The 26,593-nt window shown below is 38.9% G+C and overlaps 2 protein-coding genes across 2 annotated transcripts in view; both read left to right on the top strand.

Annotated features, from left to right (window-relative positions):
* The window catches only part of TLL2 (tolloid like 2), a 508,271-nt gene that overhangs the window by 192,310 nt on the left and 289,368 nt on the right, over positions 1-26,593 (top strand). The gene's annotated exons all lie outside the window — the stretch shown is intronic.
* Positions 705-25,602, top strand: HELLS (helicase, lymphoid specific). The gene is made up of 22 exons (XM_061358714.1): positions 705-833; positions 912-1,033; positions 4,664-4,786; positions 6,163-6,222; positions 6,688-6,724; positions 6,819-6,883; positions 7,208-7,249; positions 7,969-8,190; positions 9,645-9,827; positions 10,055-10,198; positions 11,195-11,391; positions 12,077-12,173; positions 13,060-13,221; positions 13,734-13,876; positions 15,433-15,571; positions 16,946-17,029; positions 17,114-17,233; positions 18,901-19,017; positions 19,935-20,094; positions 23,219-23,315; positions 23,533-23,609; positions 25,043-25,602. The coding sequence occupies exons 1-22, from the start codon at positions 803-805 to the stop codon at positions 25,138-25,140; spliced, it is 2,520 nt and encodes an 839-aa protein (XP_061214698.1). The 5' UTR covers positions 705-802; the 3' UTR covers positions 25,141-25,602.

Genomic DNA, 26,593 nt, shown 5'->3' with positions numbered 1-26,593 from the left:
GTGATAAGCCCAAAGGTATTTCGGCAGCTTGTGTTATTTAGGTGACGCTAAAGTGTTTGTGTTATGAACAACTAGAAATAATTACTTTGATACAGATTGTGTTTGGGAAGGAGGGTTTTTCCACTGGTGAAGGAAGCACAGCTGTCCCTTGGGTTTTAAGCGTTCCTCCGCCCTCTCGTGGCACAAAGCAAATGTTCAAAGTATTTCGGTCCTTGCACCGGCGGACATAATCAGCCTTTGCCACGTTCACGCTCCTCCAGGTGGAGATCCAGTGACGGGTACCGGTGCCGCTCCTGTTTGCAGAGGAAAGCAGGATGATGGAGCCGACAGTATCGGCCTACGGCGGCCCTCTGAGGGCGCGCTGTACACCACAGGACCCCAAACACGGCTGAACTGAAACAACGACCACCACCCACGGCAGAGGTTCCCCAGGCTCGCTGCAGAGAGTGGAGGTCCCTCGCTGGGAGGGAGGACAGACAAGCCCAAGAGCGCTTCAACACTGCAGCAGCAGTCGGGCTCGAAGGAGAACACCGGCAGAGGAGCTCCCCGGCATAACCGCAGCGCCGCGGGGGGCAGAAAGACAACCAGCTGTGCCCGTCGTCCGCCAGGACTCAAGATGGCTTCCAGGCAGGCCACAGAGGGGGCGGAGCAGGCTGCCTCGCGAGAACACCGCCACCTCCCGCGCGGCTTGGTCTAGCGCGCGTTTCTCTTGGTCTCGCGAGCGGTGGTGTGCGCGGGAGTCTGGGCTGTGTGTGTGGTGGCACTGCACCGGTTTGAGCTCTAACGGTCCCGGCGCTTTGCCATGCCGGCCCAGAACACGGCGAGCAGTGGCGGTAAGGGCAAGGTTGGGGGGCGGGCGGGATTGTGGTGTGTGAGGGCGGGCATACCGAGTAACCGTGCGCTCGTTGCAGAACCGCTGGGAGTGGAGATGGGGAAGCAGGCGGAGGCAGCGGTGATAACGCCGGCCATGCTGAAGGAGGAGGAGCAGCTGGAGGCGGCGGGGTTGGAAAAAGAGCGGCAGATGCTGGAGAAGGTGAGGGGCGGCCTGAGAGCACGGCACATGCGGCTATCCCCGTACCCGTGGGTCCGAGCGCCGTGCTCGGCGGAGGCTGCGGGCCGGGGCCGGGTGTCTGCAGCCCCGTTGATTTCAAAACAAATAAACGTGGGAGGCTGGTGAAGTTCCGGGAGGCGGCTGTGATTCACAAGCGCCTTTGATCAGCCACTGGAGTGTTTGGATTTTTTTTCCTTCTAAAGGCTAGCGGTGGCCTCTCGCAGCCAGTGAGAAGCCTACTGCATTTTTTACGCATTTAAGTTTGCAGTGAGGAAATTATTACCTGTTGATTTTTGTTGTTCTGAGCTTAAGAAAATTATAATGTGCCTTTAGAAAGTGTAGTAAGATAAATATGAATTTCTACATGAAATATTAAAGGGAAGCTTTTTTCTTTGCGTTTCCTGTGTGTGTACATAACGCTTCTTTTCCTAGTTTTGCTCCTTACTGTACAAAGCAAACAAAAAAAAATACCCTTCCCCATCCCCCCCCAAAAAAAACAAACCCAAACCAACCAAACTAACTGATGACCTGATACAAGCCTGCAGGACGCTGACACTGTTAGCTTCAAACTGACTGGAGGTAGATTACAGTTGTCATTAGGAAAAATTCTTCACTAAGAGGGTGGTGAGTTGCTGGCACAAGTTGCCTAGAGAAGCTATAGCTGCCCCATCCTTGGCAGTGTTCAAGGCTGGATGGAGCTTTGAGCAACCTGGTCTAGTGAAAGGTGGCCCTGAATGTGACAGGAGGGTTGGAACTAGGTGAGGTTTAAAGGCCTTTCCAACCCAAACCATTCTATGGCACCTCTATAGATACTATTCATCCTTTCCAGAAATAAGCAGTATTTTTGGTAGCAGGTATAGTTTAGGCAGCATCAAGGAAGTAGCCTAGCCAGAAAGGATCAATTTATTGCCAGTCGTTGTCCTTGTCTGCTCTTCGCTGCATGCAGTTGTGCAGGCACCCCTGAGTTGAGGAGAGCAGGAGCTGCTTGAACTGGCCTTGTTGCCAGAAGAAATGGATATTTGAGCATCTGAAGAGTCAACGTTTTAGTCCTGTTATGTTGCAGGAAATACAGACTGTATCAAGGAAATGATACATGGCTAATTCAAGTGACCTAATCATCACTACACTTCGTTTCTCTCTCACTGTGAATGTTTTCTTATGTTGAAAATAAGTATTGTTTGATATGAACCAATTTTGGAGAGAGAAGATGAAAACATGATGCTTCTCAGTCTCTGCTGATACAAATTATCAAGCTATTGGCATATTACATAAGATGCTGTATTTCAGGTGTAAGAAAATAAGGCTTGAAAAAACTCTTAAATGCTTTTGGGAATTGTATTCTGAAGAACTAGTGCTATTACTTGAAATACTTGAGAAATAAGTTTGATTTTTTTTTTCCCCTATCTGAAAAACTGAAGCATTAGTGTAAGGGGATGAAAAATACAGTTTCTAAAACCTGGAATTAATTTTAATTTATCTTTTAGCTAGGAAAAACTGATTTATGAAGGTGGTTTTAGGCTGCAGCATTTTGTGATGCTGTAGTTGGAAAATAATACTTCATTTTCGCAGAAATTTTACAATCTTCTTGCAAACAAAAAGCCACTATGGAGCTTGTTTGAACTTCTGTGCAGGTACTTGATCGGACTTGAAACTAAAAATTTGGAGGCAGTGCTTTTATAGGCTGAGAAGGGAAGGAGCTCTTGTAGAGCAAATCATCTCATTGCACAGGAAGTGTTGACAAAAGGGCTTAGAATTTCATTTCTTTAACAATCAACCGCTTCTGCAACAGTGCTATAATGTGATAGTGCTGGGGGTTTCTGTATTCTCAATTTGTTCAGAATCCATGGAGCTTACCTGTAGCAAGAGTGTTGCTATATTTTTCTGTGTGGTTCTGTTACGCTTTCTCTGTGCAATCTGGGGGCAGTGAGACCAGAGGAAATTACTCTTGTAGTTAAACCCAGGCATACTGGCACCTCACGGGCAGCTGATGTTTTTGAAGCATCTGGGTTTCTTATGCTTGTCACTTAAGCAAGCTCCCTGCCAGGTGATTTGAACAGCCGTTCAACAAAGCAGTCACTTGTTCTTTCTGTGGGTTGATGGCAGTATTCCACTACACAAATACATAGGAATGTAGAGTGATGAAAGAGAGTGACTGAAAAGGTCAAAAATTTGCCAAAAAAGAGGGAGGGGGGAACCCATTTTCTTGACACTTTAAGGTTTGGGTCAGAGGACAAGATGGAAATAATAAGAATTCCATGCTGTTTGTCATCTTTGAGGTTTCTGTTTTCCCCTTGATATTTTCGCAGTTGGACAAGGTAAAGTCATTCAGATTGATCGAATAATGGAAGGATGCTGTGTTCAGTAAAAACTGAGCAATAGTTATTTGCTGAATGAAGTAGTTTAATTATTCGCTCCTTGCACTGCCACCAAGGGTTGATCTTTCTGAGCTCAGGTTCTTTTCATCTGAAGGAAAAAACCTGTATTGGGTAGGGCAGAAGTGAGTAGAAACTATGGAAAATCACAGGCAGGCAATCTCTTCCTCCAGAAAACCTGTGGAGATAGGTTCTTCCTCTCCTAAAAGGATCCAGTGGTAGCTACTTGATAAGAACGACATGGAGTATTACTTGTGGAAAATAAAGGTGTGATTTCTCTGGGAGATAAACATGCCCCCCCCATTCTTGTGTCACACACCAGCTAATTCAGCTAATACCCTTTCCCCCTGTCTGTTAACTCTACTTTCAGAAGGTTCCCTTGCCTTTCTGTTTTAGCGTGCCCTTCCCCCAGTTTCTTCTAAAGGCAGTGGCGTAGATAAGCATCTTGTAAAGCTCTGCATCTTGCCTTCCTGGGTTTTCTCTTGGAGATGCTAATTTTACCTTTTCAGTTGTTTAATACCTCAGTCTAATGGGCAATGTTAGATGAATGCAGAAGGGTGAACACTTTTTTACTTTTGGGTGGGAGTTTTGATCTGAGTTTTAAAGAATAATTGGAAATCCACTAAATGCACATCCTTGACTAGTTCAACAGAAGTTAGTTTTAAAAGCATGTGTTGATTTTCTAAGCGAAGCAAGCAGAAATTGCTGTTTTCACATTAGGAATTAACCTGTGTAAATTAGGCATAATGAGTCTTGTAGTCGTCTGAATATCTTGTTCATGATGGACAACTACCTTTGTGCAAGTAGTTGGCACATGGAGGAGTCCCAGCTGGTACTTGGTGAAATTGTTGCCATGTGGATTCTTTCTCCCCCTTCTCAAATTTTGCAGGTTACAAATTAACTTCAGTTTCAGTTTGCTCTAAATCTGTTATATTTGAGTTGAGACAGCTTTGAGCCCTTGAATGCCTTGTGCTACTCCACTGGTGTGTGTGTGTGTGTGTGTGTGTGTTACAGAGCTCTGTTTATGTATGCAACTGAATGCAACCCTCAGTTCCTTTGATTTTACAGAACTTTGTAGGTACATGCGAGTCCATACACTCAGGACTTGTACACCTATAACTGAGGGAAGGGAAAAGGGTATGCGTGTGAGACAATTGTAGTTATCCCGAACCCTTCGATGTATTAAAAGCCTTCTCTCTGAAACATTTGTAAGTACTTGACATCTCTTTGTGTTGGTTAGGCTCGCACTTCTTGGGACAGGGAGTCAAGCGAAATGCGCTATAAGAGGCTTCAACATTTGCTGGAAAAGAGCAACATCTATTCCAAATTCCTGCTAACGAAAATGGAACAGCAGCAACTGGAGGTAGGTGTATTCTTGTCTGCAGTGGGGATACTTAAGATGTGCTGCCATCTGGTTGTGTTTTGGTCATTTGTTGTTGTTTTTTTTTTTTTTTTTTTTGTCATCCAACTGTTTGAAATGAAGTAAAAATGCTGTTAACAGTAACAACATGAAAATCCACTGCCCAGCCATGAAGTTGTGCTTTATATAATATTCAGAATTTGTTCTATAGATTAATAGCTAAATTGGACTGGGAATAGCATGAATTATAATTTAAAATCACAGTGTAAAGATGGCACTGATATCTTTACAATTATTCTGTTGGCCTGAATGCTAGGAAGGAAAAATAAGCTTCAAATAAGAAACAAAGTTTAAGGGAGCTAGAGGATAGAAGACACAAAGAATTGACAAGAAGTTGTGCAGCCTATTATGTTAATTACTGAAGGCTGAGATGATGTGTCTCTTCAGGATGCTAATGTAGGCCTCCCTCAAACAAATTTATGAATTAAAGTGATCTGAGGCCATGATGTTACTAAACAAGAGCTTCCATAAAATGATGCGGAGTTTTGTTGTTTGTAGATTTTGTTTTGATTGGTTGGTTGGTCAGGGTTTTGTTTGCTTGGTTGTTTAATCCATGGGCTGCTGACTTCATGGGTTGCTGACTTCATTTTTATCTTGACTTTCTTAACTGTACCTTTGTGGACAAGCTTATAAGAGTTTATGCTTGAGAGAGGGGGCAGTGACTTAGGAAAAAGACTTGGCAGACTGCAGGAATCTCCTTTCTGTAGTTTAACTGTTAGCTCGAATTCATGGTTACTGCTTTGATAGAATGCAGGTTTCAGTACTAAGTCTTGCTCCATCTGATAAATACCGAAGTCTGTTATCTCTTTTTCCCAGGGTCCTTTTGCATTCAGCAAGTAGAAGTAGTAGATGGGATGAAAATCTTAAATTGTTCAAGGCATGAAAGCACTTCTTCCTTAAAGGCATTATAGACTACTTAAAAAATGCTTTCTGTTCTTCAATGAAGACAGGTGGTAGTATGTTAAGGAGAGCTGAATACATGGAAAGCTTACTGCAGTAGATGTGATCTTGAAGAGTTTGAAAATTTTTGTTGTATTCTTTCTAAAATACTGTATTTAAGTGTTCAAAGTATTCACTGACAAGTAATTCTGGGCAGGTGCCCTTTCTTGTCTAAGTTTTGCTTTACCATTTTAAACTATGTCAGAATAGAAGCTTTTAGTGAGAGTGTAAAAACAGTGTAAAAACAAAGTCCATAGAGTGAGGAACCCTGCATTACCAATGTAATCTCTGCCTGTTATCATTTCTATAATGGGTAGTGTTATTGAAGGATAAAAAAATGTGTGGGTGTTTGGTTTTTGTTTTTGCTTTTTTTTTTTTAGGAACAGCGGAAGAAAGAGAAGTTAGAAAGAAAGAGGGAGATGATGTTAAAATCTGCCAAGGTAAGATTAACCAGCTATTTATGCAACTTCCTGAATAAAAGTCTAACAAATTATGACAATTTTGATCAAGGTAGCTAAACTAAATAAATTAGATTAGCTGGTATTTGAAATGCAGGATCTATCTAGTATGCCATATCTATTTTAACCATAATAAAACTGTTTATAAGTGCTTAAAAATTGCATAACATGACAGTTATCTTAAGGAGATGCTTCTAATTAATTTATACTAAAGAAAATGGTTTCAATCTGTGTTGAGATTTTTTTTATTTTTTTTTTTAATTTAGGAATGATTGTTTAATTAACCAAGATGCTGAATAAGTAGTGAAAAAGCAGGAACAACTGCTTAATGGTAAAAGTGCTTCAAGAATCTTTCGAAGGCAGTGGTTTGAGGCTGATAGTGTCTTTTATTTGTGTCATGACAGAGATGGAAAAGAAGATGAACCTCTTCCTCTGTTTATTTTCTAGGGTCAAAGTGCAGTTGATGGCAAAGAGGAGAAACCAGGTACTGTTATTACATATTGAGTCTTGTCAGTTACAGGTGTTTTTAGTTTCCTTAATGTTTGATGTGTTGTATAAACTCAAATGTGATATTTTAGGTGCAAAGAAGAAGAGAGGAAGAGAAGAAGGGACATACAACATCTCAGAAATTATGTCCAAAGAGGTAGGCTATAACTAAATAGGTTTGTCTGGACTTTCGTAGCACAAACTTTAACTGATGAGGCAAATTTTTTTTAAGACTTTGGGGAGACAACCTGTGAAGGGATATCACCATTTGAATTTTCAGTTACCCTTTGTAACTGCAGTGTATTCTCTGGTGTGTGTGGCCTTGCTTAGAATCACGTGTATGATTAATGATGTTGTATAGGAAGATTCCTAAAGTATGTCCAAATTCTTCAATTAAAAGATCTCATGAAATACAAATTGTAGTAGCCTTTAAGGTTGAAAAGCATGTAAGATTTTAATTTTTTTTTTTCTTTGCTTCCAGGAAATACTGTCTGTGGCAAAAAAAACTAAAGTGGAAAATCAGGTATGTTGGCTTATGTTATTGCAGTTTAACTGTCTTAAGCCCAAAGAGAGGGAGGGCTTTTTATACTTTATAGTATATCTTTAAACTTTTCCTAAATTACAGGTTTAAAAAAGTGATAAAAGTGAATGCTCTTAAATACTTACAGAAATCCAAACTTTTGATTTATTTTTTTAACACTAGAGCACCTGTATTTTAAAAACTGAAGGACATATAAATTTACTAAGAAATATTTTTGCTGGTGTATAAGACCTTAAGACATCATTCTTAAGCATTCAAACATGCTGATAACAGGTGTGGTCTCTTTTCCTTCTATAGTTTAAAAGCTACATGCACAGTATGAATTTCTTCCCACCATTTTCTAGAATCAGCTTACAGAAGGGGAATGGCTTCATTAAATGCCAGCCGCTGTGGGGAAGGTTTTAAGTCTGCTCACTTTTATAAGTAGAAAATGATAAGCCAAATATCTTTAGTAGCTATCCCTGCTCTTCAATTCTTAAGGAGTAAAATATGCATTGAAATTTTGCATCCCCCTAGGTAGTAATATTAATCTTAAAAATAAATTCCACTTAAGTTGACAGTTACAGAGAATTAGTCTTTGTGTCAGGGGCTGGCTTACATCACTGCATATTAAGACCGGTGTAAATTTGGCAAAAGTATGTTTTGGTTGGGATTTGTTGTGTATTACACTTGCCATGTGTTTCTTGAACTTCATTCTATAGGATGGAACTTCTGCTAACCTGTGTCCAGAAGACCTGCAGAAAAATGAAGACTCAAACAGCGTCATTAAGGACAGATTGTGTCAAGCTGTACGAAATAGTGCCAAGCAATTCCTTGATCCAGTACGGAAATTTAATGGACAACCAGTGCCTTTTCAGCAGCCAAAGATTTTTACTGGCGGTGTAATGAGGTGGTACCAAGTGGAAGGCATGGAGTGGCTACGGGTATGGAGTGATTGTTGTTGATACTGAGATCTGCTGATTGGAAACAGAGAAATGGAGGGGAAGATACACTAAAAGTCTGTGGTAATAGTTGATACAGGGAGGGTGGAGAAGACACAGTTCTTCATGATTTCTTATGACAGAAGAACCTGGTGTTATAAAAATTGTCAAGCAGCAGATAATGTTTCAGCATGGGGAGGATATTTGTAAACATTTCTTTAGACTTTCTGGCTGGTCTTCTCCATCTTCCCCTTGCCCATCTATTTTCTTGTTCAACTCTGTCTTTGCAGCATCTTTTTACAAAATACTTGGTGAAAGCAGGACTATGCATACTATTAAGGGACAGTTACTATTTTTCTCTCTTAAAAGCTTGAATCCCTAGCGCATAGGTGTTTAAAGGCCCACTGCCTTGTAGACTTGGCATGGATGAGTTTTCAGTTCTCTGCATCTAGAAATCTTAACTAGTGATACCAACACAGTATTTTAAAAACGTTTTGTCTTTAGTTTTTTAAATAAACCTACAGAAACTTGCCATAAAAAATGCCCAGATACATATTTAACTTGTGCCTGGTTTTGCTTGCAAGCCAGATTAGAACAGCTTTGATTTTTTTTATTATTGGAACCATACAGAATTGATATTCATTCTGCTACTGATCTTATATTTTCCTTATGCTTTTTTTTCTAATTTTTCTTCCCCACAAGTGTATTTATCCTGTTTTAACTGGCTTAGGCTGAAGTGAGTGCCATTAAACTTGCTCACTGACTTCTGTCTTTGGGAAGTACCTAGGGAGGACAGGCCACTTCTGAGGGGAAAATCAGCTTTCTTAGTGGGGCCCTCAGTTATCGTAATCTTTTTCATGAATCTTTATGATTACTAGTTAGAGTAGCCAAAGAGCAATCCTATGTCTTCGTTTCTCTTCTTTTGTGAGAGTTTGCTCTGTTGCTTGTTAGAATAGGCAGAATCTGCACAAAGAACTTTGGCTGGAGCAGGCAGCTATATTGGTCAGGAGTTGTACCTTCTTCCTATGATGAAGTAGCCATGCCTGCAGAAGCTACTTGTCTAGATAAAACTGAAGCATCAGCATAATAACTTGCTTTTTTAGAGTTAGAGTGGGGAGCTAAGGGAATTCTTTGGAGCTGTGATGAATAAAAAATCGTATGAGCTGTACTTGAAGTGCTTTTTGATATAACACTAATTTATATTTTTTGATACTGTTCTGGGCTTTTTTTGTGCCGTAGTCAGGCACTTAATTGGCTAGGAACATGCACCTACTTATAAATGGCTCAGGTTAACAAGATGCTTGTATTTATTTTCACCATGGAGAAAATCATCTTCATCTGTAATGTAAAATGTGCTTAGTAGAGAGTTTCCACATGTCCTACATTCCTAAAAATGTCTGTTGTTCCTAAGGTGTGTTGGTTATTTTGTATTTACAATTCTTTTTCTATATATGCAGATGCTTTGGGAAAATGGTATCAATGGCATTTTAGCTGATGAAATGGGGTTGGGGAAGACGATCCAGTGTATTGCGACAATAGCACTGATGGTGGAGCGAGGAGTACCTGGTCCATTCTTAGTATGTGGTCCTTTGTCTACTCTTCCAAATTGGATGTCTGAATTCAAGCGATTTACTCCAGAGGTAAAAGATTTTTCTTTTTCTTAGGTTTTAAAAGAACAAATTATTCTTATTCTTTAAAGCTTTCTCTGTATAGGACATAAGTTTAATTTCAGTTGTTGGTTGCTACACACTGTGCCATGATGTGCTATGCATTTACAGCCTTCTTGTAACAGATCATTATCTCTACTATCTTCTCTTTAGGTTTAAATGAGCTTAGTTCACCTGACTTCTCAACCTCTTTTTTTCAGATTCCCCTTATGCTCTATCATGGAGCTCAGCAGGAACGTCGTAAACTGGTTCGCAAAATTCATGGGCGACAAGGATCACTGCAGATCCATCCTGTGGTCATTACTTCATTTGAAATAGCCATGCGAGATAGAAATGCCCTGCAGGTACCTAAGTTCTCCTGAAATCCCTCAGGAGGGTGGAATGCCTCACCACTAATAGCAGTGCTTTTGAATACAGTAAAAAACCCCTGTATGCTGCCCATACAATTAATGTCATACTGTGGCATTTGTATTATCATTCTTTTCTGTTTCATTGGTAGTAGTGGCTCTGGAATTTCATGTTTAAGAAGTTCATAGAATCATAGAATAGTTAGGGTCGAAAAGGACCTTAAGAGCATCTAGTTCCAAACCTCCTGCCATGGGCAGGAACACCTCACACTAAACCATGTTACCCAAGGCTCTGTCCAATTTGGCCTTAAACACTGCCAGGGATGGAGCGTTCACAACCTCCATAGGCAACCCATTCTAGTGCCTCACCAACCTCACAGTAAAGAACTTCTTCCTTATATCTGACCTAAACTTCCCCTGTTTAATTTTGAACCCGTTAGCCCTTGTCCTACCACTACGGTCCCTGATGGAAAGAGTCCCTCCCCAGCATCCCTGCAGGTCCCCTTCAGATACTGGAAGACTGGTGTGAGGTTTCCACACAGCCTTCTCTTCTCCAGGCTGAACAGCCCCAACTTTCTCAGCCTGTCTTCATACAGGAGGTGCTCCAGTCCCCTGAGCATCCTAAGCAGATAGTTACAGCATACCTGCTTTTCTTGCTGCCTCTCTGTAGGTGATGGTGAGTGAGGCTTAGAGTGAAAGCTAAGCTTAGTGTATAAATATCATGGTTAACATGAGAATGGCTGGTTCAGCAAGATGAGTTTCTTACAGAAGTTTTATTGTAATCACCTAAGCTTTCTAGATGTAACCGCCATGAAGCAGGTTTATGGCATTAACTGTTTAGACTCAGCTCTTCCAGTCTGGCAAAGTGAGAACCAAAAGTAAATAGAATCTTTAACAGGCAGTATCGATCTTATTAGTCCTACTTTATCTCACCTGGCATGTGTTTTGATGGAGTAAAGCTAAGAGTTATTGAAATATCCTTTCTTTTTGTAGCACTTCTTCTGGAAATACCTTATAGTAGATGAAGGTCACAGGATTAAAAACATGAACTGCCGTCTTATTAGAGAATTGAAACAATTCAATGCAGACAATAAACTCTTGTTGACTGGTACTCCCCTGCAAAACAACTTGGCAGAGCTTTGGTCATTGCTTAACTTCCTGTTGCCAGATGTGTTTGATGATTTGAAAAGGTAGGTTGCAATCTGATGGTGAAAACTATTCCCGTTTGTTCTGTTTGGGCATTACTGTGAATCTTTTAATTATTAAACTTATACCAACATATAAAGAGCTATTTTATGGTATGGTTGTAATTTGGTATGATTATTTGGTGGCAAAGGCTTTGAAATGTGTCTTGCCTTCACACTTTGCTGTTTCAGAAAGGAAGTGATTGTCAGCTCTGTCAGTAGTGGAAGCTCAACTTTGAGATAAGACTTGAGCATTTAATGGGGAGATGTTTGCCTAATCAAAGGGCCTTGTGCTGCTTGAGGATACTCTCAAGGTGCTAGAGGAAGCTGTGTGATGCTGGCAGATGTGGGACCCATGAGAGATTGATCCTTTTCTGAAGCAGTCTGGGGTCAGGTGAAAGAATGTTGCCAAAACATTCTTTAGGCTAATTTTGGAAAAAGATATAGACTAGATTGAATAAATTGTAGTGAATATTCCAAGCAATAAAAGTATTTTTACCAATCATTTAAAACATCAAGCATCTGAATTGGCAGGTATGTTTCAGTGATGCTTCCTGTTCACGCTTTATTCATGATGGATGTTAGTGCTTTGTTTTTCTTGAATTACAGGGTAAGACAAGAATAGATTACTTAAATAATGAAGAATAATACATGTGAAGAAAGCTATTTTTTTCTTTCTTTGTTTTTATAGCTTTGAATCCTGGTTTGATATTACCAGCATTACAGAAACTGCTGAAGATATTATTGCTAAAGAAAGGGAGCAAAACATCTTGCATATGCTGCATCAGGTTTTCACTTTGTGTTGTTTTTTTATTGTTTATTTCTAACATTGACCATTATTGTGAAGTGTGTCAAAATCTTGTTTGTGGAGCTCAATTATATAGGCCTGAGGCTTTTATTGTGACACTTCCAGACTTAGACTTGTGGGTTTTTCTTTTAGTCGTTACAGCACATAAATGCTGAAAGCAACAATATACCTCTTTGACAATGACTCATTTTTATTCTTGCAACTGAATTGAGTTTAGTCAATCGTGGTTACTTGCTTCTGTTCGAAAGAAGATTTAATTGGTGTATCGCTTTTGTTGAAAGGTAATTTTGAAGGAGTTTATGTAACTTTTACAGGTTGAACAGGATACCTTTTGACAAACTATATTATGTCCCTGTCTTCAAAAACTTACACTCAAAACTGAAATGCTTATATAACTCTAATTTTTCCATCACAAGCTGATGGCAAATTATAAATTGTATCTTCCACATACAGTTGTCAATTACAATGAATTACTTGGTTAAAGGTTTGGGACTTTACTGGAGTAACTTGATTTAAGAAATATGACAAGTGAAATAAGCTGTTCATAATAATAAAATTACTTTCAGTTAATGAAAATTATTGAAAGGTCTGTAATACAGTTACTACTGCACCCCTGTGAAACACTTCAGAATTTAAAAAATGTCAGTAGATGTGGTGTTTGAATGCATGTATTACTGACATGCACATAAAAGTTTTGGAGAAGGTATCCATATTAAGAAATGAAACATGAACTCTGCAAATTAAGTCCCTTGTATTAAATTGTCAAAACAGCATTATATCAGTAGGCCTGTTTGTGTATTGTTTTGTTTTAAACTAACAATGTTGAGAGCTTTGAATAATAGTAAGTCATCTGTTCAATGTTTCAGATTTTGACACCTTTCTTACTGAGAAGACTGAAAACTGATGTTGCTCTTGAGGTTCCTCCTAAACGAGAAGTTGTGGTATATGCACCACTGTCAAAGAAGCAAGAAACTTTCTATACTGCCATTGTAAATCGCACCATTAGGAAGCTATTTGGAAATAATGAGGTATTTACTAATGTGGATATTAGAAATATGCTATTAATGGTTTGTAGGCAAAACCACATTAGTGTTGCTTCATTACCATTGTAATGAAACCAACATTCTGCTTAAATATGTAGTCTGATCCGTTTGTTATCTATTTCAGTGGTAATTACTGTGACTGACCTCAGTGTGCACAGAACTAACACAATATAAGCATAAATGTTTTCTTGATTACTTGTAGCCTTGGGGTAAAGAAAGCAGGTTTAATAGAGTTGACAATCTCTGCTGTAAAATCAACAAGCTATTAATGCAGCTTTTAAAAACTAAAGCAGAAGCTTTCAAAATCTACAATTATAGACCTTTAAAATTTGGATTGCATTTTCTCTATAGCAAAGCTTGCAGCTGCTGAGTCTAAGTACTTATTGCATGATGCATATCAGTGAGACCTCTTTTTCGTATTGAGAATTACAGGGTCAACATAGCCCTTTGAATCTGAAGCTGTGTGTTGTTGATGGCAATGTTATCATTTCCTACAGGAAGAAGTAACTGAGTTGGGTCCTACAGGTCGACCAAAACGCCGTAGTCGAAAAGTGGTTGATTACTGTGAAGACCATAATGGTTCATCTGACGACTTGGAAAAATGGATCAGCAAAATGCAAGAGGAAGTAGAAAAAGAGAGGTGCCTACTCTTAAAAGATTCTTTTATTTACCATTATACTGCTTATCTCACTCTTAATTTGGTTTCTGAGCTTTGCTTATTCAAATTGATCAAGAAGAACAGAATTTTGTCAGTCACTATCTTTGTAGCTTTATGACTTATTTCTTTGCTTTTAGCTAATATGCTTTTGCTGGGCCATGATAGCAATGATTAGCTTGTAACATCACTCATTAGAGTTAATGTTGAATAAGACATTTACTACTAGATGTGTGGCCTTTGCAGAGTCACAATAAATTTGCTTCTTGAGTCCCTGTTTTCATTAGTCAGTTTTTTGTAGGCCCTGTGACAATAGTGCTGTTGATAGCCATAGAGAGCTAAAATGTCCTAGTGTGAAGTGTAATTTTGGGGGGCTGTTAAAACTTTTTAATAGTGAAGAACTGTGTTTTCACCAAAGCCTCGGGGTCTAAGGTAGTGTTAGGTGCCAGCCAGGAAAGAACTGCTTCATCTTAGTTATTTGGTTGTTGAAATTTCATTGTAATAGCTTAGGTCTTGGCTATGGCTGGCAATGAGGACAAAGAGCTGAAGAGCTTGATTTATTGCTATGTTTTGTTGTCTCTGATGTCCAGCTATATTTACAGCTGTATCTTTCAGTGGCTCCAAGACAGTGGACAAGGGATAATGCTTGTGTGCTAACTACAGTTAACTCCTAGTTTTTTGCAGAATTACTCAAGAATACTTAAAATTTGGGTTTAAGACTGGAGAAAAGAGAGGAGTCTTACTTCCTTGTTAAATTTTCTAAAATATGTAGGCTTAAACTGAGGCCTAGAACCCAGATGGTCAGCACAGTTATTGCTGTTTTCGTGACAAGCATTGGTCACTTTCTGGTGCTTAAGATCAGAGTTGAGGTTCAGGACTGAGGAAGCTGAGGAATCATGTTCATTCCTGAGTTTGATAAGGTCTGTTGTTGGCTCTGAATTGGCTGGAAGTCCCTTGGATGTAAGGAAAAGCAGGTTAATCTTCAGGGTTGAAATGTATTTTACTAGATTTTTATTGTAATCCTGTTCTTTACAAGAACAGGCACTTAAATACATGTTTATATTAGTTTTATGGTACTCATGGACCCTTATGTTGGAAACAGAACTTAGATGTGGAAGAGCTAAATAGCTGTATTTGTTGCAAATCCTGCACTTTGTAGGTGTGGCCAAAATGGGATAGGCAGAGAGCTGATTTGAAATAGCTTATGTATTATTCCACAGGAGATGTCACCATTTGTTTTACAGAGGGCTTGCTTCTGTTCCCTTTTCTGCTGGGTGACTTGCACAAGTGGGGGTATTTTTGTTTCTGATTATTGCTGATTGCCCTTTTGTATTTTAAACCAGTAATGGCAAACCCATCCGAAGTGTGACACTAGAAGTTTTATCTGATAATAGCTATACTAAATATGAGGAATTTTGAGGACATTTGACCAGCATGTGAATCCAGTACTTTCTTGTGGTTTTATTGTTTTCTGCTGTTCAGTATCTGTAGCATAATAAAGTGACAGTTTCCATACTAATAAGGTGACATATTTTTTCAAGGCCAGTGGTAGCAGTGAGCGTTCCCATGGATTCTGAGGTGAACCTGAAACTGCAGAATATTATGATGTTACTGAGGAAATGTTGTAATCACCCCTACCTTATTGAATATCCTTTGGACCCTGCTACACAACAATTCAAGGTACATATTTTAAAAGGATTACAAGAAAAAATATTCCAACATTAGAAAGCAATAGACTGAGGTGACAGCAGTAAAGAATGACCTTTTCAGTGTATTTGGCAAATGCTTCCCCAATGAATTCCAGCAGTGTCCTGAATCCATTATTTGAAATTTCCTGCAGTAGCAGTTTCAGAGACTATTTCAGTCTCTGCGTGTTCAGCCTTCGCATAGTGATGCTTAATGTTCTACATTATGGCAGCACTCATCTGCTGGGAAGAGAGTTACTGAATTCAGACAGTAGCTGGGTTTCCTTTGACCTGAGGTGTTTTAGGATTTGCCTCAAGCTCTCCTCACTAAGGTTTCTTTTGAAAACAAAAATGCTGACCTTGGTGGACTGTTCATAATGTACACGCTGCAGGAGGTGTAGCAGTAACTTTAAAGTGTGAGGTGTTGAAGGGCTGAACCAAGTACAACAGAGTTGTCTGCTCAGAGAATACAGCATTCCTTCTCCTCAAAAGGGGAAAAAAAATCCAAATTATATCATGAGGGCCAGCTGGTAGCTTAATCTACACAAAGCAATTGATAATATAGGAAACTATGAAGTAATCTGAATTGAAAGAATCTTGAGCAACTGTAAGTTACTTGCACATTCTGAGTGTAGGTTTGTGGTCATGTTTAATGGTGTTTCCTGTTCAGTGAGTGATAATAGATGCAGCTGTGCTCAGGAGCAAGTTGCTGAAGCTTATCAATGTAGAGTCGGTGCATGAAAAGGAGACTGCCTAGTCTGGGGGATGAGAGGAAATTATTGTAGAAAATGCAGGCTGACAGTTGACACCACTTGCAGGAGCTAGTACCTGCTCAGGAAAATGGATTGGGAAATACTGAGGTGATTGTTATATGGCTCAGGCCTGAGAAGTTTACTACATCATTGCTCTTAGAACATACCAAGAATTAGGAGTCTAAGGTAGCAGTGTGGAAGCTTGTTCTGCGGACTTTGTCACTTGGATACGTGTGCAGTAACTTCTTCAGCAGTGCTTCCTTACAGCCAGTAGGTGGAAGTCTTGTGCATTAATTATAAGCTGTGAAAGAAACAGTGGCACTTTTCTTTTGGAAAAAATAAGTGTCGTCAGGGTTTTGCCTTCCAGAATTGGGATAAAAATGATATATTTTTTTTTAATAATTATTTGGGTGTATGAAATGTTGGGGTTGGTTTTAGTTTTGGCATGATTTATTTGATTCAGTGTAGTTTGCTAAAGTTAGTGTTGCTTTTAGTTAAAAAGATGGTACAAGCTTGTTTCTGTGAGCTTTCAGACAGCTTTTGTTAGTGCTTCTGAGTTGGTGAAACCTGTGATATCGTTCCCTCCTAATACATGATCCTCTCTTCCCTTTTCCAAGATTGATGAAGATCTAGTAAAGAATTCAGGCAAATTTCTACTCTTGGACAGAATGCTTCCAGAACTGAAAAAAAGAGGACATAAGGTAAAGCTTATGATTTTACGGGGGAGCATAGCTATCTTCTTGTGACCAAAAAAATGGTATTAAGGAATCTTCTTGCTTTTGTAGGTCTTAATGTTCTCACAAATGACTCTCATGCTTGACATCTTGATGGATTATTGCTATTTAAGGGACTTCAAATTTAGTCGATTGGATGGCTCTATGTCCTACTCAGAGAGAGAAGAAAACGTAAGTAGATGTATATACCCTTTGAGCCTATTAATAAATTGCAAATAGCTTGATCCTGTGACACTGGAATATTATTTCATGCAGCATTTAACCTTAAATAGGCAAAAGATCTGTGTTGAAAACTGACATCCTTGCTGCTGCTTTAATATCCGTAGCTCCTGAATACTGAAGCAATGAAATGTGTTACTACAAATATCTTGGGGTATGCTTAGAATGAGGAGTGTTCACTTGCTCTGTTGTACAAATACGATATGTATTGTGTGCATGAGGTGTGTATGTAATATATCTAGATTGTGGAAGATGCTAATCATAATTTTACCCCTTCATGTATCATTTCCTAGCATCCAGGGTATGATACCAACATCTATGGGGAGTGTACTGCAAGTCTAGTGCCAAATAAAGTACATTTCCAGAACATCAACTTTTTGTACCTAGTAGGAGACCAGTAACTTCAGCCTGAAATTGCACATGTATTCGTTCCAGCACAATCCTCTGCACTTGGTTGCTTGTAATATATTTTCAAATAACTACAGAATACCTTACGACTGATGCATATATTTATCATGAAGAGCAGCCATGCAGTGTTGTTCTGGAAAACCACCTCTCTGAGGGTTTGCAGGGATGTAAAAGAGGAATATGGAGGAAATATGCAGGATATATCATGGAGGTGTGCTACAATTGCTGTCTGGTCTACAAAGTATGCACTAGTGCTTTTGAAGATACAGAAGAACAGTGGCAGATGACAGATATTCTAGCTCAAACTGTGCTTCCTTTTGTGCAATTCTTTCTTCTGTGCTGAGGAAAACCAAACCCTGAACACTTAAGTTACTACTGTTAGAGCTGATTCTTAATGAGGAAAGGCTAATTAGCAACATATTTATGAGCTATAGTAACTTTTATTAAGCTGGTAAAATTCTGAACTGGCTTGTGGCAGTGGGGGGGATTAGTCAGTTCTGTGTAAACCACCATGTGATGTGTGTGCAGGATGAGAGAAATCTTTGGGTCACCAGTCTGAATTTCAGCAAGGCTCTTTGATTTGCTGCTGTTGATACAGATGTTGATGTCCAGGAAAGTCCAGAGAATATGGACTCTCCTGGACACCCTTTCATTTAGAGAGCTTGGGTAGCTGCTTCCACCTGGCAATGGGGTGATAGTTTATTTTTCTGTGCTGTGATCAAGGTCCTGAAAGTTACGGTACACTTGTACTTTTCTACCAGTATGTGACTGGTCAAAGTTAAGTAGACTAGGTTTTGACTGGTACTGTAAACCTGGCAGGAGCTGTGCTGACACTTGGAAACATCTTGCAGTGAAAGTAGGCTTAATGTTGAGTAGGAGGCCAGAAAGTTACTCTTAGCTTTGAAATAAGAGGAGGGGGTATACAGGGTGGCTGGAAGGTATAGTCAAGTTGGCATCGGTATTTTAGTAAGTGGATATGTCTTTAGGCTCTGGCAACTTGGACTGTGCTCATCAGACAAGAAAATACAATTGTTTCACTTCTTGGTGTTGTCCTGTTCCAAATGCATGCAGTGTTTCTTAAAGCCTTGCTTTGGCCTCTTGACAGCATGTGCTGTATTTTATCTGTGTTAATAGTTTTAAACATACATGTCTCAAAATGGAGCATCTTGTGTTTGATTTATCTGCTGTTTTTTTAATGAATTCTCTTCCAGATGCGTCAATTTAATACTGATCCTGAAGTCTTCCTGTTCTTAGTGAGTACAAGAGCTGGAGGCTTGGGCATTAATTTAACTGCGGCAGACACCGTGATCATATATGATAGTGACTGGGTATGTTGACAGACTGTTAACTTAGTGAGAAGTGTCATCAAATGCTTTCTGTTGCTGCTTTTGATAATTATTTACTAACCCATTATGCTATAGACCATTTCTAGAACTTTAATGAGGTGTTACAAAGTAACATATGCAGACATGTTATGTAATATGCAGCCTTGTTTGAAAAGTTCTAGTTTATGAAATGTTAGAGCTGGTTTCCACAGCTAACCTGTTTGCCCCCGAGTTATAGAAAAAGCAGGGAGGGTTTTCTTACTACTGGTGAAGATGTTTCCTTCTTCAGATTTACTAAAGTGTGAATGTAGCTGGACCTTCTACAGGTTCCCTGTTTCTAGCAGCTGCCATGTTAGTATCAGCCTCTTGAATTTTCTCCTGTGACTTGATATGTGTTTTACCTAGCTAGGATTATACTGCTCCTGTGAGTCTGGAGGCAGGGTAGAAGAGCAGTATGGAAGCATATGACTGAGGACCTCTCCATCTTCACTTACTTTAATAGGAATCTCTGCTGTTTTCATTGACTATTCAGCTTCAGGAGAGTTAAAGCAGCTTCACAAATCGCTGTATTTTTATAATATTTTTTTTTTAAATCCTCCAACAAAAAATCCTCACAAACCTAAAACTATGACACCCTCAGCTAAATCTGTGATACCCATGCCCATTTGTTGAAAACTGCAGCATATAATGCAGAAGCTGCCCAAATTAGTTGGGTTACTCTGGCTGCGTAGCTACAGCAGCAGAGTTTGGACAAGTGTAAGAGTAGGACAAGCGTAAGATACAAGGTTCTATTATGCCATGGATGCCCTGCTTACTGCTTCTGCTCTGACTCTTAGGGCTCACTACTGAAAGTGCTGCCTGTGGTATGTCTCTTAAGAAAAGGTTAATGGTATAACTAGCTTGTTTCTTCATCTGCTTAGAACCCCCAGTCGGACCTGCAGGCCCAAGACAGATGTCACAGAATTGGCCAGACAAAGCCAGTGGTTGTTTATCGTCTTGTGACAGCAAATACCATTGACCAGAAGATTGTGGAGAGAGCTGCTGCCAAAAGGAAGCTAGAAAAGCTGATTATCCACAAAAGTTAGTTTCTTTCTCTTACTACTTCCAGTAAACATGTGTTGCTTCTTTGAATCTTGAGACAACTCCTGCTGCTCGGTTTTGTGACTGCTTAGTATTTTTTCTCAAATGCAAAAAGCTTCATTCTCCCAGCAGATGGCTAGATAGTATTACTTTTCAAAATGCAGTCTTAAGACACATCGTAAATAACTTCTGCAGCAAATTAAAGGAAAGCACTTCTGTTATCTCCGAAATACCATGTCATGACTACTCCTTTGCTAGTACATACAGAAAAGAGGGGTGATGAGCCTACCTGGAAGATACGCAGGTAAAGCCAGGCAATAAATGAGTAGAGCTCTGGGCTTTTGTGGCAGCTTGTCAGGTAGTTTGACTGAAATGCTTTTGGACTTTTTTACCATTGAAAATGCTGGTGGTAGATGATAAGTCTTGAGTTGATAATATTTAAAAAAATCTTACTTAAATGAACCAGAATATAAATCGAAAAACCACTTAAAAAATTCTTAATGCATGCAGTTTAATTTGTAACAGTTCTTCATTAGGAGGAGCAATATGCCCTCTTAATGACATCTAGAGCAGTGTTTCATGATGTGAAGTTTAGCAATAGACTTTTCCAGCTGCACTGGCAAACTTGCTTGAGTAGGGAGTGCTCCTATTAAAATTGTTAAAATTAATAAAGAATATAGAACAGAAAGTTGTTTACCCAGAGGTACCTACTAAACTTGGTTGAGACTGCAAATCCTAGAGCTGTAGGAAAAAAAAATCACCATCCTGTTTGCATCTGTCCTTTTGAATTTTAAGAACAGTATATTATAACCCCCATAGAATAGTTCTGTTTGAACAATTAATAGTGCTGAATAGAACAATAGTCCTTGATTTTAGGTGTAGAACAATGGTGCTTCTTGTTGTAGTTCTTAATTACATAGCTGGTCATACTCAGAAGTTTTTAGAAGCAATTGCGTTGAAGTAGCTCTTTTGGGGGTAAATTTTTCTTGTTTGTGTCCCATAGGGATCATGCTTTGATTCCATAGTTTATTCTGTTTGTGATATTTGGACAGTAGCTACATATAGCATTTTTTTCAAACACTAAGCTTACTTGAAAAACACAATTCTTGTAACTTGGTATGGGCAATAATTAGCCTTATATTAAACTTGAAAAGTGGGTAAAGAACTTTCCCATAGTATACTGGGGGAGGCAAGAAGCAAACTTTCGTGTGGATATAAAGGGGCAGAAGGCCACACCTGTAACTGTCTGCTGCACAGTGCACTGCATGTCAAGCTGAAGCTGTGGTTTGCCTCTGGTTTTGGATGATGTCAGTCAGTCTTTGTTAGATGCTTCCTTTATCCTAGCCTTTTTCTTTGTTTTGTTTGCCACTGGTCTCTTCACGTGACAGCCAGGACTGCCATCTGACTCATCCGTAGGCATGTTAATGACCATTTTAAGTAAGAAAAAAGTGGCTTTTTAATGGTATGATTATGGTCCAATCTGAAGTTAAAATGAAAGTGGCAAGATGAGCGCATGAAAGAGAATGGGCTCTAATAGCAGATAACTGGCATTCTATAGAAGCAGTGGGAACTGGTGTAAGCTAAGCATCAAGTTGGGTCATGCCTTCAGTTTTGCCGTAAGTTAAATATTAATGTTCATAACTGTTGGTGGATCTTGCAACTTAGTTAGGGGTGTCCCCTCCAGGAACCTTTGGATCCACTGTGTACATATAAAGGTGCTGTAATGGATCCTGTTATTTTGAATATTTAGAAAGTGTTGTAATTTTGGAGGAATGAATGAGGAAGAAATATCACAAAGCTTACTTAACTCAGGCCTTTCCATAGTGTCTAACCAAGTAGAGTGTACAGTACTAGTACTAGAGCTTAAGAACTGGAATGTATTGCAAAACAGAATGCTTTTTTGTCCTCAGTACCAGGTTACTCTTTCTGTGTTGTGCTTCTGTTTTACTGGCAAAAGTTGCCTAGCAAACTATATGAGAACCAGCATGCTTTTAGTTAAATTAGTAAAATTCAGACTAAGAGGAAGTAATAATAATCTTCTATTTAAAGTGTCAAGCACTTGATAGGGTTCTCTATATTTTTCTGTATGTTGCTATTATGGCAACCCAAAATCTGTACAGCACTAATTCAGTGCCAGGTAGTTTGTGAAACTCTGAAAACTAAAAGGGAGAAACTACATCACTAATAATGCATGACAGGGCTGATCCTGTGTCTCAGCAGGAGACATTAAGGGGTAATAGGGAGAACCCCATAGCTCAAAGTCCTCTAGAACTTGCATCTGATTTGCACTTCACAGAGAAACAGCCAGTCCTTGGAGGGAGATGGGGAAAAGGTGTGAGAAGGACTTCTGAAACCAAGATATAGGAAAGAACAACAGGGAATATAGTGAAAGGGGTCAGTAAAGCCTCAGTAAGAAAATGAGTAAATGTGTTGATAAAAAACGAGGAAACTTGGCACAAAACAGTAAGCCTTGCCTGTCTCCTCAAAATGTGCAAGACTGAGCTTGACTTCATCCATGCTCAGCTTTGCTTAAGTAATAATTGTGTACAATTTTTTAATATATTTGGGCAGACGTCCAGATTTGTGTGTAGACAGGAGTTAGCATAATCTCTTCAAGAAATCAACCTGTCAGGTGTATTACTTTGTCATGCCTATCTAGTCCATCAAACTGAGGTATGTTCTGTCTGCAAACCATGTATCCTTCACGTGTTTCCTGTCTTGTGGTTAATACCGCTTACTTTGTTTCAACCAGCTTACAGTAGAAAGGGAACAAACTTCAGTATCCGCCATCTAACTTTATTTACAATATTTTTACTGTAAGTAGAACTAATGGCTGTTCTGCTCTGTGTGTGTGTGTGTGTGTGCATGTCAAATTGGTGTTTCAATCAGTTGTTCTGCATACTGCGGCTAGAAGCTGAAAGGCCTGCATGTAAAAACTCTTCATGTACCTTTGACTTTTTCTCACCAGTTAGGTTATTAACACATTATGTGTTTACCTGAGGGCTAAAACAATGAAACTTAGCATTACTAATTTGTTCAATACATGATTCCAGCATTGATGTAACATTTTACAGAATTTGTTCCTGTCTGTGTGTACTGACCTTAAAATTTCTTCTTTCTACAGATCAGTTTAAAGGTGGCAAATCTGGTTTAGCACAGTCAAAGAGCTGCCTGGACCCTCAGGAATTATTAGAATTACTGAAATCCAGAGACTATGAGAGGTATGCAGATTTCATATTTTTATTGGATCATGAGTTTGTAACTTGCAGCTTGCCAGCAGCTGTTAGAAGTTCTCTTCTCTTCTGAAGTGATATGTGGATCTTCATAGTGGAAAGAATGTCCTAGGGATTCTGTAGAGTGGGAAAACTGACTTCTATGCAATACTAACTGTAAAATGCTTTTTTATCTTATTAAGAGAGATTATTTCTTCCTCTACAGGGAGGTTAAAGGATCTAAGGAAAAAGTAATCAGTGATAAAGATCTGGAGTTACTCTTGGATAGAAGTGATCTTATTGGTAAGTCAGTTTTCATCTGGTGGATTGAGTTTTTATTTCCCTCTGTTCAACAGTAAGTTTGTATTTTCTAAAAGTCTTTATATAGAGAAACCTGCCATAGCTTCACTTCCCTACAGCTGTGTTGCACATCTTAAGAAGGACTCTTTCGTTCCTTTGCTGACATTTCCAACAGGATCTGATGAAAAAGAAGCAACTTACTTAGACAAAAGTATTCCAAACTATATTCCTATCTGCCTTGAGCATCCTGTGAATAAAGAGTAAGATCTGGAAGTGTTCTGCAAAGCAGTTTTCACTGTAAGATGCTGTAATTGGATCAAAATAGAAATTACTCTCAGAAAAGATTTATTTCAACAAACTTGTATAAAAACCTATGTTGATACTATCATAATTCAAAATATAACATTGGGGGAAGTTGGGCTTTTTAGAGTTACTGTGACTTGTCAGTGGATCAAATATGTAAAAAAAATAGGTTGTCTGCACATTCTAGTGCTTGATTAGGTAGGACAAGCTGCTATAAAAAAAAGAAAAAACAAAACAATCCTTAACTCTTTTGATAAAGGAAAAAAATCTTGTCCAGTTCATCTAAAGTAGATTTAGAATGAGTGCTTTGCTTCCTTCAGCATCTTCAGCAGAGGTAAGCCTCAAAGCATATATACATGAAAAAAATCAGTAATTACTGGATTTAGAAGTACAAAATGCTAGCTAGCCTTAAGTAAGTGTGATACATATATTCTGAGTAAAATAACTTTGCCTTAGGAGAACTATTCCTATAGTTTTTTCTTCATACATTACGTAAAGAAGTTGTTCTATAAAATTGCTTATTTCAGTTAACTGACTGCTAATAGAGAAAATTATTCCATGGTGTGGTACTAAGCAAATTTAGTATATCAATTTTCAAAAAAAAAAAAGTTTATACAAAGACACTGATCTGTCATTACGTACTGAATATTTACTACAGCTAACTATAGTTAATGCTTTTGGAACTGAAATGCCACCCCATATGCCATAATTATTAAATTTGATATAAAGACAGTACTTCATCATCTTTATATTTGCAGTGATTATATGCTATATATTTGTAGTGCTATATGTTGCTATATATTTACAGTGATTGCAAGTGCTAGGAAAACAAGAGGTAGGTCTTTGAACTTTAGAAAATAATATTGCTTAGCATGGCCATAATTTTATCTTCCTGGTAACTTCACTAAATAAATAGGTTTACTGCATTCTGTTTATTCTCAGGAAAATGAGACTAGTTTTTCCAAAGTGGCAAACTAGTTTTTCTAGTGGCAAACTGTAGATGAAGGAGCAAAATGATTTTATCAGCTTGCTTTCCAGATCCAAACAAAAATACATGCAACTCTTATGTTGCAGTAGTTAGGTTGCATATACTCCATCTGTCATTGGTGATCTTTGTTTTGTTTTAATCCTAGATCAAATGAAGACCTCTGAAAAAATGAAAAAGGAAAAAATGGGTGTCTTCAAGGTCTTAGAAGAATCATCAGATTCCAGTGCAGAATGTGTGTTTTAATGTGCAAATGTGGCTGGTAGCCTTACAGCACAAATGTATGACTGACATCAGATCTTCCAGAGATGTTACTTACGCATACTGTTCGTTTATGCTGACTTTCTTTAAGGCATTTTTCAAATCCCTTGTGTTCTTTCAGTGAAATACAACATGTTCTACATTATAATGCAGGTGATAGTTTCATGTTATAGCTTTGTTAGGCTCTCAAAAGGTTAAGAAAATGGACATGTTTCACCTTTACAGCTAGCTCCTGTGAGCAGTGGTAAATACTGGCAAATTTGTGTACAAAAAAATCTTCCTGTGGAAGTCCTAAAACACTTTTTTTTTTTCCCCTCCTTATATGGTGTGAATTACGGTTTTATTTGGAAGGGAGAGAACGTGTCCCATCGTTACAGCCATTTCTGTAGCTTGTGTTTTAAATTCTCCAAATTATTTTGATTAAATAAATCTCTGGTTTGTCTTAAAGGTGTAGGGGTTTTAGCATAGCTTCTTAAATAAGTGAAACTTATGTTGTGTCCATTAATTTCATTCTCTGCCTACTCTGGCTAAGGTCTAAATGTAGCACACATTAAAAGAGGGAGAAAAAAAAAAATGCAAAAAAAAACCCAAACAAAGAACAACCCCCAAACAAACAAACCCAACAACCAAACAAAAAAAGGCAGCTTGAATTTTGCTGGTGCAGGCATTACTTCAGTATTGACTTGTCAGCTTGCACAGCTAAGGTTCCTTTTCGAACCATGTGGAGGGGAAAGTGCAGAGTATCTCTGGGGCTCTGTGGATGACCAGGGAGTACTTTCTAGGAAGGCTTTGAGACTACAGTGGAGCAGAAAGGATAGGTGAAGGATACTATGTTTATGTTGCCTCAAGCAATGAGACTTCCAGTGAAGATGTTTTTCCCAGTATCCAACCTAAACCTCTGGTTTAACTTGAGGCCATTTTCTCTTGTCCTGTCTCATATTACTTGGGACGTGAGACTGACACCCACCTCCCTCCATCCTCCTTTCATGTAGTTGGGAGCAATAAAGTCTCCCCTGAACCTTTTTTCTCCAGGCTAAACAACCCCAGTTCCCTCAGTTGCTCCTTGTAAGACTTGCGTTCTGCACCTTTCACTAGCTTCATTGCTCTTTGAATGTGCGCCAACACCTCAATGTCTTTCACGTGGTGAGGGGCTCAAAACTGAACACAATATTCAAGGCATCAAGTAGCCTTTAATCTTTGAGTTCTGATTTGTGAAAATGTCATCTAGGTATAATTAGAAGCTGCAGTCATGGAATTGCAGCTGGAGCCATCACAGTGCACTAGTGATGCTAAGGCACAGGTAAAATGCAGTAAAATAAAATCCTACCTAATCCCATCAGACTTTGGAAACCACATTCCAGTCACTTTATGATCATAATTACTCTCCATAGAGAGTAATCTGATTGCATGATAGAGCACCAGTTATTTTCTGTTAGTG

This window comes from Neopsephotus bourkii, unplaced genomic scaffold (genome assembly GCF_033783945.1).
Source record: "Neopsephotus bourkii isolate Nb327-2 ecotype Australia unplaced genomic scaffold, CSIRO-AGI_Nbou_v1 NB_951, whole genome shotgun sequence".
Classification (NCBI taxonomy): domain Eukaryota; kingdom Metazoa; phylum Chordata; class Aves; order Psittaciformes; family Psittacidae; genus Neopsephotus; species Neopsephotus bourkii.
This window is presented reverse-complemented; position numbering and strand designations above follow the sequence as displayed.